At 43.6% G+C, this 12,333-nt stretch overlaps 2 protein-coding genes across 5 annotated transcripts in view; one reads left to right on the top strand and one right to left on the bottom strand.

The window, feature by feature from the left end:
• The window catches only part of vav2 (vav 2 guanine nucleotide exchange factor), a 199,361-nt gene extending 193,044 nt beyond the window's left edge, over nt 1-6,317 (bottom strand). For 3 of the 4 annotated variants that reach the window (XM_059994267.1, XM_059994271.1, XM_059994268.1), the window contains exon 1: nt 5,100-6,317. In XM_059994267.1, coding sequence (XP_059850250.1) covers nt 5,100-5,303 — 204 coding nt within the window. In that variant the 5' untranslated portion in view covers nt 5,304-6,317. The remainder of the gene's footprint in view (nt 1-5,099) is intronic. The other variant, XM_059994270.1, reaches the window with a different exon arrangement.
• A 4,102-nt stretch (nt 6,318-10,419) lies between these two features.
• LOC132407555 (putative uncharacterized protein BRD3OS) lies at nt 10,420-11,634 on the top strand. The gene has a single exon (XM_059994277.1). It carries the CDS (start codon nt 11,067-11,069, stop codon nt 11,349-11,351), a length of 285 nt encoding a protein of 94 aa, XP_059850260.1. The 5' UTR covers nt 10,420-11,066; the 3' UTR covers nt 11,352-11,634.
• The last annotated feature ends 699 nt before the right edge of the window (nt 11,635-12,333 follow it).

Below are 12,333 nucleotides of genomic sequence, written 5' to 3'. Positions count from 1 at the left end.
CAAGCGAAGAGTGTCTGACTAGTGTGGAAGAGCTGGCACAAGTGAAGAGTGTCTGTCTAGTGTGGAAGATCTGGCACAAGTGAAGAGTGTCTGACTAGTGTGGAAGATCTGACACAAGTGGAGAGTGTCTGACTAGTGTGGAAGATCTGACACAAGTGGAGTGTGTCTGACTAGTGAGGAAGATCTGACACAAGTGGAGTGTGTCTGACTAGTGAGGAAGATCTGACACAAGTGGAGAGTGTCTGACTAGTGTGGAAGATCTGACACAAGTGGAGAGTGACTGACTAGTGTGGAACAATTTTCATGTGTGAGTCAAAGGGTGTGCAAGAGAAGCAAACTGGTGGATAGTCAGAGGAAGTCTGAAAGCAAGCATCGAAAGGAGAAGCTGAAAGGGAGAAGGGAACTTTGCTATTAAGAGCTTAGAGAAAAATCTACAATAGTTTTTACCTTAATTCTGGATCTTCTAAGTACTGAAGATAATGCAAAATTCATTAAGTCACCATTCAGTATTTCATACCAAAACACCTAATTAACTCAGCTATTGCATATTTCATAATATTTTAAGAATAAATTATGCAGTAATTTTACTTCCCAAAGTAGCAGCTCCCGGTGGCCCCACATTGAGAAGTGGCAAGTTAACCTCTGATGCCCTATGGCCAGCTAACGTGTAGACCACAGTCCAGTTCTCTGACGTATAGCCAGACAAGTGGTTGAAATGCAACCAGCATTGGTGTCTGTATGCGAGGTGAGGTGGGTAAGCAACTTGGGGAGAGAGAAGGGAGGGGAGGGAAAGGTGGAGAGGGGAAAAGAGAGGAGGAGGGAAAGGGGAGGGCGAGGAAGTGGCGGAAGGAGGAAAGGGAGGAGGAAGAGGGGTGGGGAGGAAGGGGGTGAAGAAGAGGGGGTGATGGTGTATGATGCAAAAGAGTCATTTCCATTTTAACTAACAGTTGAAACAGTGATATCAATAAATCAGAATCAGTATCCTAGAATTTGTTATAACAGAATATCCCTGATTTTCTGGAGATCAGTGTTGGTGACTACTAGAAAAGCCTGCTTAAACCAACACCAAAAGTTAACAAATTTCACAACATATGCCAGTAATATAAAATCTGATTCTGATACTAAAGTCACCATCAAAATTACAGGCAAGTTATATAAATCAGAAGTCTTTGTGCCTCACATCAATTGTTTCTCTCCATAGTACCTGGGGTATAACACATGAGCCAAACGTTACTGCACTCTGGTGTGATAAGTGAAAGACTCGTAATGCTAGCTCTGTAACATAATGAGATTAAAAACACAAGCAATTATCAGCACACAGCAAGGGACTTATCCGCTGCTCCTCATAGTGAGGGGAGAGGGACAGATCTTCTGAAGGCCAAAGAGATGGGGAGGTAAATCAAATGGACCCCTAATCGTAGGAGATAGTGTTCAATGCATCAAACCCTGAGACAATCAACTGATTCGCCAAATAGATCAATCAAATTCCATTCCCCCCCAACCAAAAATTCTGATCGATCCCGAGGGAAAGACTGATTTTCCAATTATATTGTGACCCGAGATTCATATGCAGTTATTACAACAGTAATGAAGACAAAGCAATGTGATCTGGGGTTTAAATATTCAACCACCGCCAGGTACACTTTCAATCTGCAACTGCCTAGAGGCTCGAGGGAAATATAAAATATCTTTACAGAAGGTTAATTTTAATTATTAATCTAACAGTTATAATAGATCAGATAGTAAAGAAACTGCAAACAGTTTATGACAAGAAATATTTCTGTCACAGCTCAAGCAACTTATGGATGAAATCTGTTAAATAAAAGCAGAAAATTATATCTTCAATGTTTCTCGATTAGGAAAATGCTTCACATTTTGTTCATTCTGGTAGACCCATGTTGCAAGAGACCTTTAACACCCCATTCCTGTTCACCACAGCTTACTAATATAACACAACACACCATTGCCCTCTCGATACATCAACCCACTTCCATGTTGGCGGGAGAGAGGGGGGGTCACCACTGTGGGAGGAATGTCAGAAAAGATTTGGTAAGTTGTAGATGATACACAGTGGCCATGATACGTCAGTGATTGGGAGAATGACCGTTTCAGTTGATGGTTGGCGGAGGGGCGATTAATTAAATGTGTGACTTTGGATTGAAAACAGAAAGTAGTCAGCATCAATGGAATGAGAAGCAAAATTAGCGTTTCTCCAACATTCATTATTAACTCTTTCTCCCCTTCCACAAGTGTGACCTGACACAAGTGCTTCCAGCATTGTCTGTTTTTATTTTAGATTTCCAGCATCTGCAGTTTTTTTAAGTATGTATTTTAATTTCCTCTGCCCTGGGTTCTGTTGGTTTACTTCATTTTTTGAGCAGGATTCATCCAAGCAGTACTGCATATTCTAGATAATCTTGAGTTGTTGAAAATGATTAAGCTCGTGCGAAATCAAGTGAATCCCTCACCACAAGGTATTAACATGGCTGGACCTATTTAGTTTCTTGTCAAACAGTAAAACTCAGGAAACTGTTGATGATGAATCTGACATTTATATTCCATGAATGTCAGTGGGTAGTGACTGGACTAGAAACACAAGAGACTGGAATATAAAGTAACACACAACCTACTGGAATTACTCAGCATGTTTAGCAGCATCCTTGGGAGGAAATAAGCTGTCAATGTATCAATTCAAAACCTTGCACCAGGACTGAGAGTGGAGAGGCCCCTTTCACCTGCCACAGTCTTCCAATTCCAACCCTGTTCACCTCCCCTGCTGACACTCCCTGCCTGTCACCTTACACCCCATCCTCTGTCCACCAATCACCTTGGAATCTTTCTTTCCCCTCCCTTTCTCCTCTCTCTGCAGGGCACCCCTCCTCCTCATTCTCAGTTTCGATGCAGGGCTTCAACCAGAAATGCCTGTAGTTTCTTTCTTCCCACAGATGCTGCTCTACCCTGACTTCCAGACTTCCTCCGTCTGGAGATAAACACTGCCAAGTATGAGCACATACAGTAGTCTTGTTGAAGGACAGAGAGGGAATGTGTACTGCAGAAAGAGGAACAATTGCAAATCTGCATCAAGGGGAGAACCAACAGGACTTGTCGGGTGGATGTACACATGCAGACGAGTTGCTGACGTTAGTGTCTGGCTGCAGGAGGTCCAATTCCCAACACAAGAGTCAAAAGAAGGGAGAGAGGCAGGAAGGAAACAAGTCTACTGCACTGCAACTCAAAAGTCACTGGATATTTTTAGCCTACGCCTTCCATTGATGGACACCTAACCTTTGATCCAACACTAACCTCTACCAATCGATCATCTGCTATCTCCCATGTCTGCAATTCTGAAAAGAGGAAGAGGTCAAAACTTCAGCCTTAGCATCTGGGCACCATCAGGGCAATACCAGGAGCACTGAGAAAACATATCTGTGGGAAATTGACAAAAAAAATCTATCCTAAATACTTCACACTTTCTTACAAATGACTCTAGCTCACAACAAACTACAGTATGCTCAATCTGTTTTTGGCGCTGATCACTTATTCCTTCAGCATGATGCTCATTCGCAGTTGTAGACTGTCTCATTTCCTCTCACACAAAACCAACACTCATTCACTTCTGTTGATCGATTCATCACCATTGCTACTATTCCCCAAAGATGGCAGAAAAAGCAAGTTACTTCAGACCTGAGGAAATCAGCAGATGATGGAAATTCAAACAACAACACACACAAAATGCAGGTGGAACACAGCAGGCCAGGCAGCATCTATAGGAGAAGCACTGTCAACATTTCGGGCCAAGACCCTTACTATCTTTCTTTTCTTTCCTTTCATTTAGTCCTGACGAAGGGTCTCGGCCTGAAACGTCGACAGTGCTTCTCCTATAGTTGCTGCCTGGCCTGCTGTGTTCCACCAGCATTTTGTGTGTGTTGTTGTTACTTCAGACCTCACTAGTTTTGCGTTCACCTGCATTACACCCACCTTACAAACTGACAGACCTGCATCTCCCAGTCCGAACTTACAGAACACTGTGTTTCACACACCAGCATTCTGCACGATTCTACATATTCAGTGGTATAAAGTAACATATGTACACCAGTACTATGCCTTAGTGTCAAATAAAGACAGACCAATAAGTAACCCACAGCATTTTACAGTAAATGGGCAGGTAACAGGCCTACACCCATCACTAATGCATCACTGGGCAAGTGTCCATCTGTACTCTGTTCAGTCCAATATCAACTTGTATCAGACAGGTAACCCACTGGAACTGATCCAGGTGTTCTGCAGTAACATATCTGTATTCACCCCAGTACTACCCAACCCTAACAGCAGGTGCAGTGAAAACCCTATTGAGGAACTAAACTCTAAATTAGATTTATTCTGTTAATACAATTGCTCTATGAAGATCAGGTTTTCCCACTCATACTTCCCTTAAGTAGTTTACCTTTCACCCTTAACCCATGGCCTCTAATTCTAGTCTCACCCAACCTCAATGGAAAAAGCCTGCTTGTGTTTACCCTATCTTTACCTCTCATAATTTTGCATACCTCTACCAGATTTCTGCACATGCTCCCACATCCAGGGAATAAAGTCCTAACCTGTTCAAACTTTCCTGAAAACTCAGGAACTTGGGTCCCGGCAACATCATTGTAAGCTTTCCCTGTGCTTGGAAAACAGCTTTTGGTCCAAGAACACTTCCTGCAATTTTTGTTTTGATCTCAAATTTCCAGCAATTTTTTTTTTCTCTCAGCAAAGGCTATGAGCTGGACTCAGTCTGTTGGTGTTCACTAAGCAAAGTCTCACAACAGCTGATCTCTTTAACAAATGAGGTCCCAAAATCACATGGCCTATCTCAGAGGTTGCCCCAACCCAACCACCTGCCCTTCTGCAACAAACACAATGCAAGAAACAGTCGGCAACTGCAGAAGAAAAATGGACAATTGGCACTTCAGGTCAAGAACCTTCATCTAGTCCAACCCAACCTGAAACTCTGGACTGTTCATTTCCCTCCAGGAATGCTGCATGATCAGCTTCACCATTTGCAGCATCCGCTGTCTCTTGGGCTCCCACCCCTTCCCCTTTACCCAAGTGACACCCACCTGGGACATCTGTGGCCTGAAGTTGATGTCCTTGAGATCGATGGACCCAGGACTCAGGTTGTGAAGAAGCTGACAGAGCAGGACTCCATCTCTCAGCGCCTGTGCCAGGTCAAAGACCTGGGCTGCTGGCCACACCACACGGTGGTTTGGGGGCAGCACCTTGCAGTCAATGAGCCAGCGTCCACACTGGCGCCACTCCTCCATCCTGAAGCTGGGCGAAGACGCGAGGAGGTATTAAGAGGAAGGACCAGGGAGGGCAATGAGGTGAGTTGAAAGAATGAAGTGGCAGGGTAGGGGATGGAGATGAAGAATAGGGTTCAAATTCTTGGGAAATTAATCCTAGGAATGAGGAAGGGGCAGGTGGGGGGGGCGATCAGAGGACAATGGGGGAAAGAGGAAAAGAACGTGCCGGGACTGAGAAAAGGAACAAAAGTCAGAGAGGAGGATAAATGTTGTGTGAGTTGTGTGAGGGGAGAGTTGGGATGAGGGTGCTGAGGTGAAACGTCCCGGGTAGCACAGAGGGATAGCTACCTGGGGCGGCGGAGTGTTCTGTGGGAGGAGTGAGGTAGGGGATGCGGGAAAAGGGACCAGGCACGGACAGGAGGTGGTGTGGGTTTGACCGAAGAGCAGGTTCTGCGGAGGGTGGGGCGAGGGATGCCGGTGGACGCGCCGTCCTTTAGGGACTGTCGGAGTGTGGAGAAGAGGGTGGTGAGGGTCGTGGTCCCGAACGGTGATTAGGAGCTTGTTGGAGGGTCGCGGTCCTAGGAAGTGGGGCGAGTACGGATCGGGTCCCCTTTGCGAGGTTAGGGTGCTGAGGGTCCGAATGTCGCTGCCTCTGAAGCGCAGATCGGGAGCCGGGCTCAGGGTGCAGCGGGATCCCGGGCCAGAGCCGGGGCTGAGGCTGTTCCCATAGAACCTGAGCGGGGGAGGAAGCGGCCTTCCCAGCAGCACTGATCCGACGCTCAGTGAATCCCCTCTCCGGACACAATATATCTCCGTCTGGCTGCTCTGTAACTTTGTATCCAAGCCCCACGATTCCCTCCAAGCGACTGATCAGCGGACACACAGTGGCCAATGTGCACGCCGCTGGCTGGCCGGCGCGCGCGCAGCGTGGACGCGCACCAGTGCGCAAGCTTTCCGGCTGCAATCAGCGAAGTGGTTTCCTCATGATTTACTGTTTGATCATCTTTCAAACTCATCCACTGGATTGCTTGGCGCCTATGCGACAACGAAACACTGAATTTAATTTGGCATTTTGATCGGATTTGAATCCATTTTCTTCAACAGTTAACGCACACAAAATTGCTGGAGGAACTCAGCGGGCCATGCAGCATCAATTGAGAAGAGTAGACTCGACGTTTCGGGCCGAGTCCCTTCAACAGGACTGGAGAGTGATGAAAGGACTCGGCCCGAAACGTCGACTGTACTATTTTCCATAGACGCTGCCTGGCCTGCTGAGTTCCTCCAGCATTTTGTGTGTGTTGCTCCGATTTCCAGCATATGCAGTTTTTCTCTTGTTTGTTCTTAAACAGTTATATGTTTACAAACGATCTAAATTAACTGGGAAATACTGGAAAGAGAGAGAACAGCGGGAAAGATAAAACCCCGCGACCCATAGCCACGTTTTCCTTATCTTCATATCCTAACTCTTATTATTGTAATCCCAGGTCTCCTTATCCCTTAATATTCTTAAATAATTGTCAGCTCCCTTTTAATCTCCATTGACCACAACCCAAAATACCTTTGCATCGCTACAAACTCATCCTCTGATCAGAATCTTCTATATTCCTTAACATGCATGCATTGCAAAATCTACTTATTAAACGCCCTACTTCAATGCTTCTAGCAGTTTCCGAGGATTGCAAGGCAGTGGCATAAGTAAAGGTAAATAAATGTGCCTCCCCAATAAACAAACAACTTAAAAGGTACAATCAAAGAAATCATATATTTTAATTGGTCTATGTTATGTTATATTTATAGGTGAGGGAGAAAGGAAGAGAGGGACACTGAAATGGGGTAGGTGGTGTTTTGCCCATTGGATGGATCTCTTTGGTCAAGTGACTTATCTCTGTAAATAAAAATGGGAAATGCTGTTGATAAGCAAACCAATCAGCAGCAACGAAAAGAGATTCAGAGATTATCTTTCAGATCGATCACCTCCCGCCAAAACTGGAAAATATTAAAGGGACAGATGAACATACATTGTGAATGTGTGAGAGTTTAAGGGAAAGGAGGAAGTGATCAAAGGTGCAGGGGAGGTGATGGAGGGATTGCAGTGGGATCTTGAATCTGCAATGGGACAAAAACAGAAGACGGTGGAATATTGAGAGCAGGAGAGTCGTTATATGAAATTATTGCTATTCCTATGCTGTAATTCCTTCTAATTCAGTATTATATTACTCCCAACCATTGCACACATCAACATGAAACATTGCTCCGGGAAAGTAGCATCCATTATCACCACCGAGACAATGCTCTTTTCTCTCTGCTACCATTGGGTAGAAGCTACAGGTGTCTCAGGACTCATACCACCAGGTGCAAGAACAGTTACAACCTACCCCTCAACCATCAGGTTCTTGAACAAAAAGGGATTATTATATTCAGTTGAGGGCTCTTTTATTTTGTTATTGCATGCTCCTTATTTATTGCTATTTATTTATATCTGCATTTGCACAGTTTGTTGTCTATTAATCCTGTTTAGTTACTGTTCTATAGATTTGCTAAGAAAGTCCACAGAAAAAAAATCACAGGATTGCATGTGGTGACATGTATGTACCCTGATAATAAATTTTACTTTGAATTTGACTTTATATTACATGCATCTAAAATACATTCCAGTTTTTAAATACTGCCTGAAGAACAATATTTTAATTTCTACCCCATCTGAATCAACACCATTTTAGGAATCCCAAATCTCACCCAAATAAAGGAATGGGACAAATTAATTTCTGATAAAGGGTCTGATCTGTTTCTCTTTTCATTGATTCTACAGTCCCTCGTAATCTTTTTATTCTACCCCAGCATTTTCTAGATTTATTTTATTGCTTGGATAATTTAGACAGTTCAAAATGTTCTAATTTCCCAAATTGTTTTCCAAAAATGTTAACAAAATGTTATTTATCAGGGCAATTGACAATAAGCTTAGTCAAAAGACTAGAGGAAACAAGTCTTCCAAGTCGCAAGTCATGGGAAAGAACTCCACAGATTTGGAAACAGAAAAGCTGTAAATGTTTCTTCATTTTTTCTGAACCAGAGAGATTCTGCAGATGCCGGAAATATTGAGGAACACAAAAAAAATGCAGCAGGAACTCGGCAGGTCAGACAGCATCTATGAAGAAGAATAAACAGTCAATGTTTTGAGCTGAGATCCTTTATTCTTCCTTGAATTTTTTTTTCATGGTTTGTTGCTCCACAAGTGAGGAGTTTAGAGGCAAAAGTCATGTTAACCAATTCAGAAGCAAACAAAACAGGGGAAGATCAATTGGTAGGACTTGGAGAAGCAGAGAACTGTCTGAAGAGTAGGCAGGAAACTGTAGGGCTAGGAATGGCAAGGCTGTAAATTATTTGAAAGGGAGAAGTTTTTGTAAACGTGACTCTTAGCCAAAAGCCAGAGCAGCACAGGGTGATGGACAAATGAGAAAACTGTTAATAATGATTAACGAAGTTTGTATGAGCAAATGTTTATGAGAATAAAACTTTGGATGCAAGTGGGTCAAGCTCAGGACTGCAGGTAACAATAGTTTCAGTAACAGGAGGAGATATGAGTAATATTATGCATGGGGAAAATATTGGAATTGTGAATTAGATTTATGGAGAATAGTGCACTTTTGGGTCAAACTTGACTTTAAATTTTCAAGGTGTAGGGACTGCGACAAGCCTTGGGCCTTGCATCATTTGGTTGGAGCAGATTTCTCCCCACCCCCAGTTTGACAGCATCGCTCTTTAGAAACAGTAGTGAGTACCTTGTGTTAAGAAGAGGTAGTGAGGCACAGGTGGGTATTTTCAGCATACATGTGAAAAATGAAAAAGTGCCGAAGTTTGCATTTGTGAGTTATTTTCTGGGAGAATGGAAATGATTGGGTAATTCTACTATCAATGAAGCATGTGCTCGCTTTGCTGTAAGTGATTGATTTTATTCATTTAATTTATATGTAATTATCCTGCACAAACTATTTTTCAAGAAAGATTATCCTGATTTTATTAGGAGATATTGAATTCATGAGTTCTCTTCTCTCGGTTGTTTAAATTGTCAATACTTTCAAAGGAAATTGGCATGAAATTCTGTACAATAACATCTGCTGCACCAAATATTTCATTGGCTAACAGTACTTCCAAAAGACATTCATCAAAGAAATATCCCACAGCATTATCTTCACTTTGGCTAATGCCTTTCACAGCTCTGGTGCTCTCTTTGACATTAGCTGTTATCTACTTAACTAAATCACCTTATTTCCAATTCAACAGCATCATGTATCCCAATCCTCCAATGTATTACCTGCCATTATCTTTTTGAATAGCAGCGCAGACTCGAAGAGCCATATTTAGGAACTCCCCTGTGGTTAGTTCTTATTAAATCTCCTTCGTGCCACCTTTTTTTAAAAAAGGTGCATTACAATTCTTCCAACTGAAATCTAAACTGGACAGCCAGAAACAATGAGCCTACCAGGACAATCTTGTTAATAGATCTTAGTTGAGAAATAGAAGTCGATAAAGGATTTTTAAGAACTGTACCAAGAGATACAGTGATATGCTTGTACTTATTCAAATTTAAAAAGTGTAATTGCTGCCTATGAATTGTAAACACTGGGGAGGATCACTGGTTATCGGACACCTCCATTCAGACCCCCACATTTTATTTTGGCTTCTGTCACTTTAATTATCAGTCTCGTTCTGATCTTGCCTCTTTCAGTATTCCAGCAAAGTTCAGCACAAACTCAAAACAACTGGCCTTTCAATGGTGACTATCTGGGCTCAACAAAGTTGAAAGGATTCAGATAAAGATTCTTTCTCCCGTTTAAACCTCCTGAAAATACAACCTGTTCCTGTAATTGGTACTTTGCCTTCTGTTTAGTTATTTTATCTTTCCCACTCTTAACACTTTTCATCTCGTTTTCATTTCCCTGCACCTTAAAGTCTATATTTTATATAAGCTTTTCAAGTTCTGATGAACATTGACACGTTTCGCTCCACACATACGCTATCTGATTTACGGATTATTTCCAGTAGTTTTTATTTTGCTTTTACTTATACGCTAGTCGCTGCTTCTGGGGCGTTAGTACAAATTTACTTCAAATTTGGTCTTTTTAAAGTGGTCCACGTTGAGGTAATGGGAGGAGGCGGGCACTTAGTGAATGAAATTCGGGGCAGCATATTCCCCGAAAAGGCAGTTTCCTCGCGGGGTTTGTGGTTGATTACTTCGGGAAGTGAGCACCATCTGCCGGACTGTCCAACAGCCGCACCTGGGTTGCGGAGGCGGACTGCAGCCTGAAGCGCCGTCCGTTGCCTTGGTTGCCGAGGCTCGGGTGTTCCCGCTGACAATGGTTGTCATGGTTCCTCTGACTCGGGTGACTCCGGGGGCTCCGAGATTCAGTTGTTGCCATTGTTCCTGGTGTTCGGCTGTTTCCGGCACAATGAGTGGCAATGGTTACCATGGTTCCGAGCCTCGGATGTTTCCGGAGACAATAGTTGTTAGTGCTGTCTGGATGTTTCTCTAGAAAACGACTGGTAACGGTAATCGTGGTTGAAATGGTTCGGGTGTATCCCAAGATTGACTGAGAGATAGCCGTCGTTCGGGTATTTCCGGAAACATTGATTAACAGTATTTGCTCTTCGGCTGTTTCCGAGTGGGTTGCCGTGGTTCGGGTATTTCCGGATACATTGAGTGGCGGCCGTTGCCATGGTTTCCATGCTTCGGGTGTTTCCGGAGATTGCGATGGATTTCGGGGCTCGCATCCAGCAAAGTGGAGGATGAGCGCAGCAGCGGGCGGGCGGACGCCTCTAGCGGAAAAGGCCTTGTCGGAGCCTTACGGCCGGCTCCGTTACCACGACACATCGCTGCTGATCTGGACACAACAGCAGCAGGAGCTGGAGAAGCGGGCGATGGGATCGGGCCCGGGGCCTGGGCCAGACAGTTTCTTGGGACGGAGCCAGAGCATGTGGTACCGACAGTATGGGAACCAGCCTATCCTGATCCGGGACAAAAACAAAGTGGTCCCAGGCCCAGCCCGCTCTCAGTTCTGCCTGATAATGTAAATGGAATTTGGGTTCACCCAAATGTTATGGTCCGAGGGGTCTTCAGCCGGAGCTCACCGACGGCCAGAAAGAACTGTACCCAATGCACCCACATACAGGGCGACACACACAGCCAGCGGAGAACCCACACCCCCGTCAACTGAATCCGCAATTAAACATGGAATCACAATCAACAGGAATACCGTTTGCCACTGTGTCATCGACTGCATAGTAATCACATTCTAGATCAACCCCAACACCAGAGTAAGCTGTTTGCGAATCATCAATCAACACTCACCGGTCGTTCATTTGGGTTAGAACCCGACGGCGTTCATATGTTCAAATGCGAACGGACAGTAGGTTCCAGCCGTGAGTGATTTAACCAGATTTTAAAAAAACTACCTACATCTTATCGTAAACTGCCAAAAGGCGGATTAAAGAAGTGCCCGGAGAGAGCACTTGTCCCAGCGCAGCTAATTATTATTTATATGTGTGCGTATTTATTTATTTATTTGCCACTGAAAGTCTGACCTAATAAAATCCAGACGGACAACCAAGCAGCAGGTAACTCGCGAGGGAACATTAGGAGGTGCAGGCACCTGGTTCGGACAATCACAGGAACCTACACGCCACCGCGGGAACAGATTACTTGAATGTTTTATATCAGTTCTTTTTTTTCCAAATAATAATTTATAGTATTTTAATGGAAGTACAGTATTTTTGCAATTATACCTTTTGTTTTACTCACTACGTTTTCTTATCTAACAATTTTACAATGTTGAACTCTGGAATTTTGATTTTAGCTTCTTAATTTCAGAATTTGACGGCAATATTGTACTCCCTGGAGACTTCGTGTCCAGTAACAATGTAATCATATTCTTTTTGTTCTAACGGAGACTGGCAGTATCAATCACCTACAAAATAAACCACAAATCCTGAAAATCTGAAATAAAACCTAAATATTCAGAAGTACGGCTATTTTGTTCTGGAGCAACTCAGTAAC

The sequence above is a fragment of the Hypanus sabinus genome, chromosome 18 (genome assembly GCF_030144855.1).
Source record: "Hypanus sabinus isolate sHypSab1 chromosome 18, sHypSab1.hap1, whole genome shotgun sequence".
In the NCBI taxonomy this organism is placed as follows: Eukaryota; Metazoa; Chordata; class Chondrichthyes; order Myliobatiformes; family Dasyatidae; genus Hypanus; species Hypanus sabinus.
The sequence above is the reverse complement of the archived record's forward strand: the minus strand, read 5'-3'. Positions and strand labels throughout refer to the sequence as shown.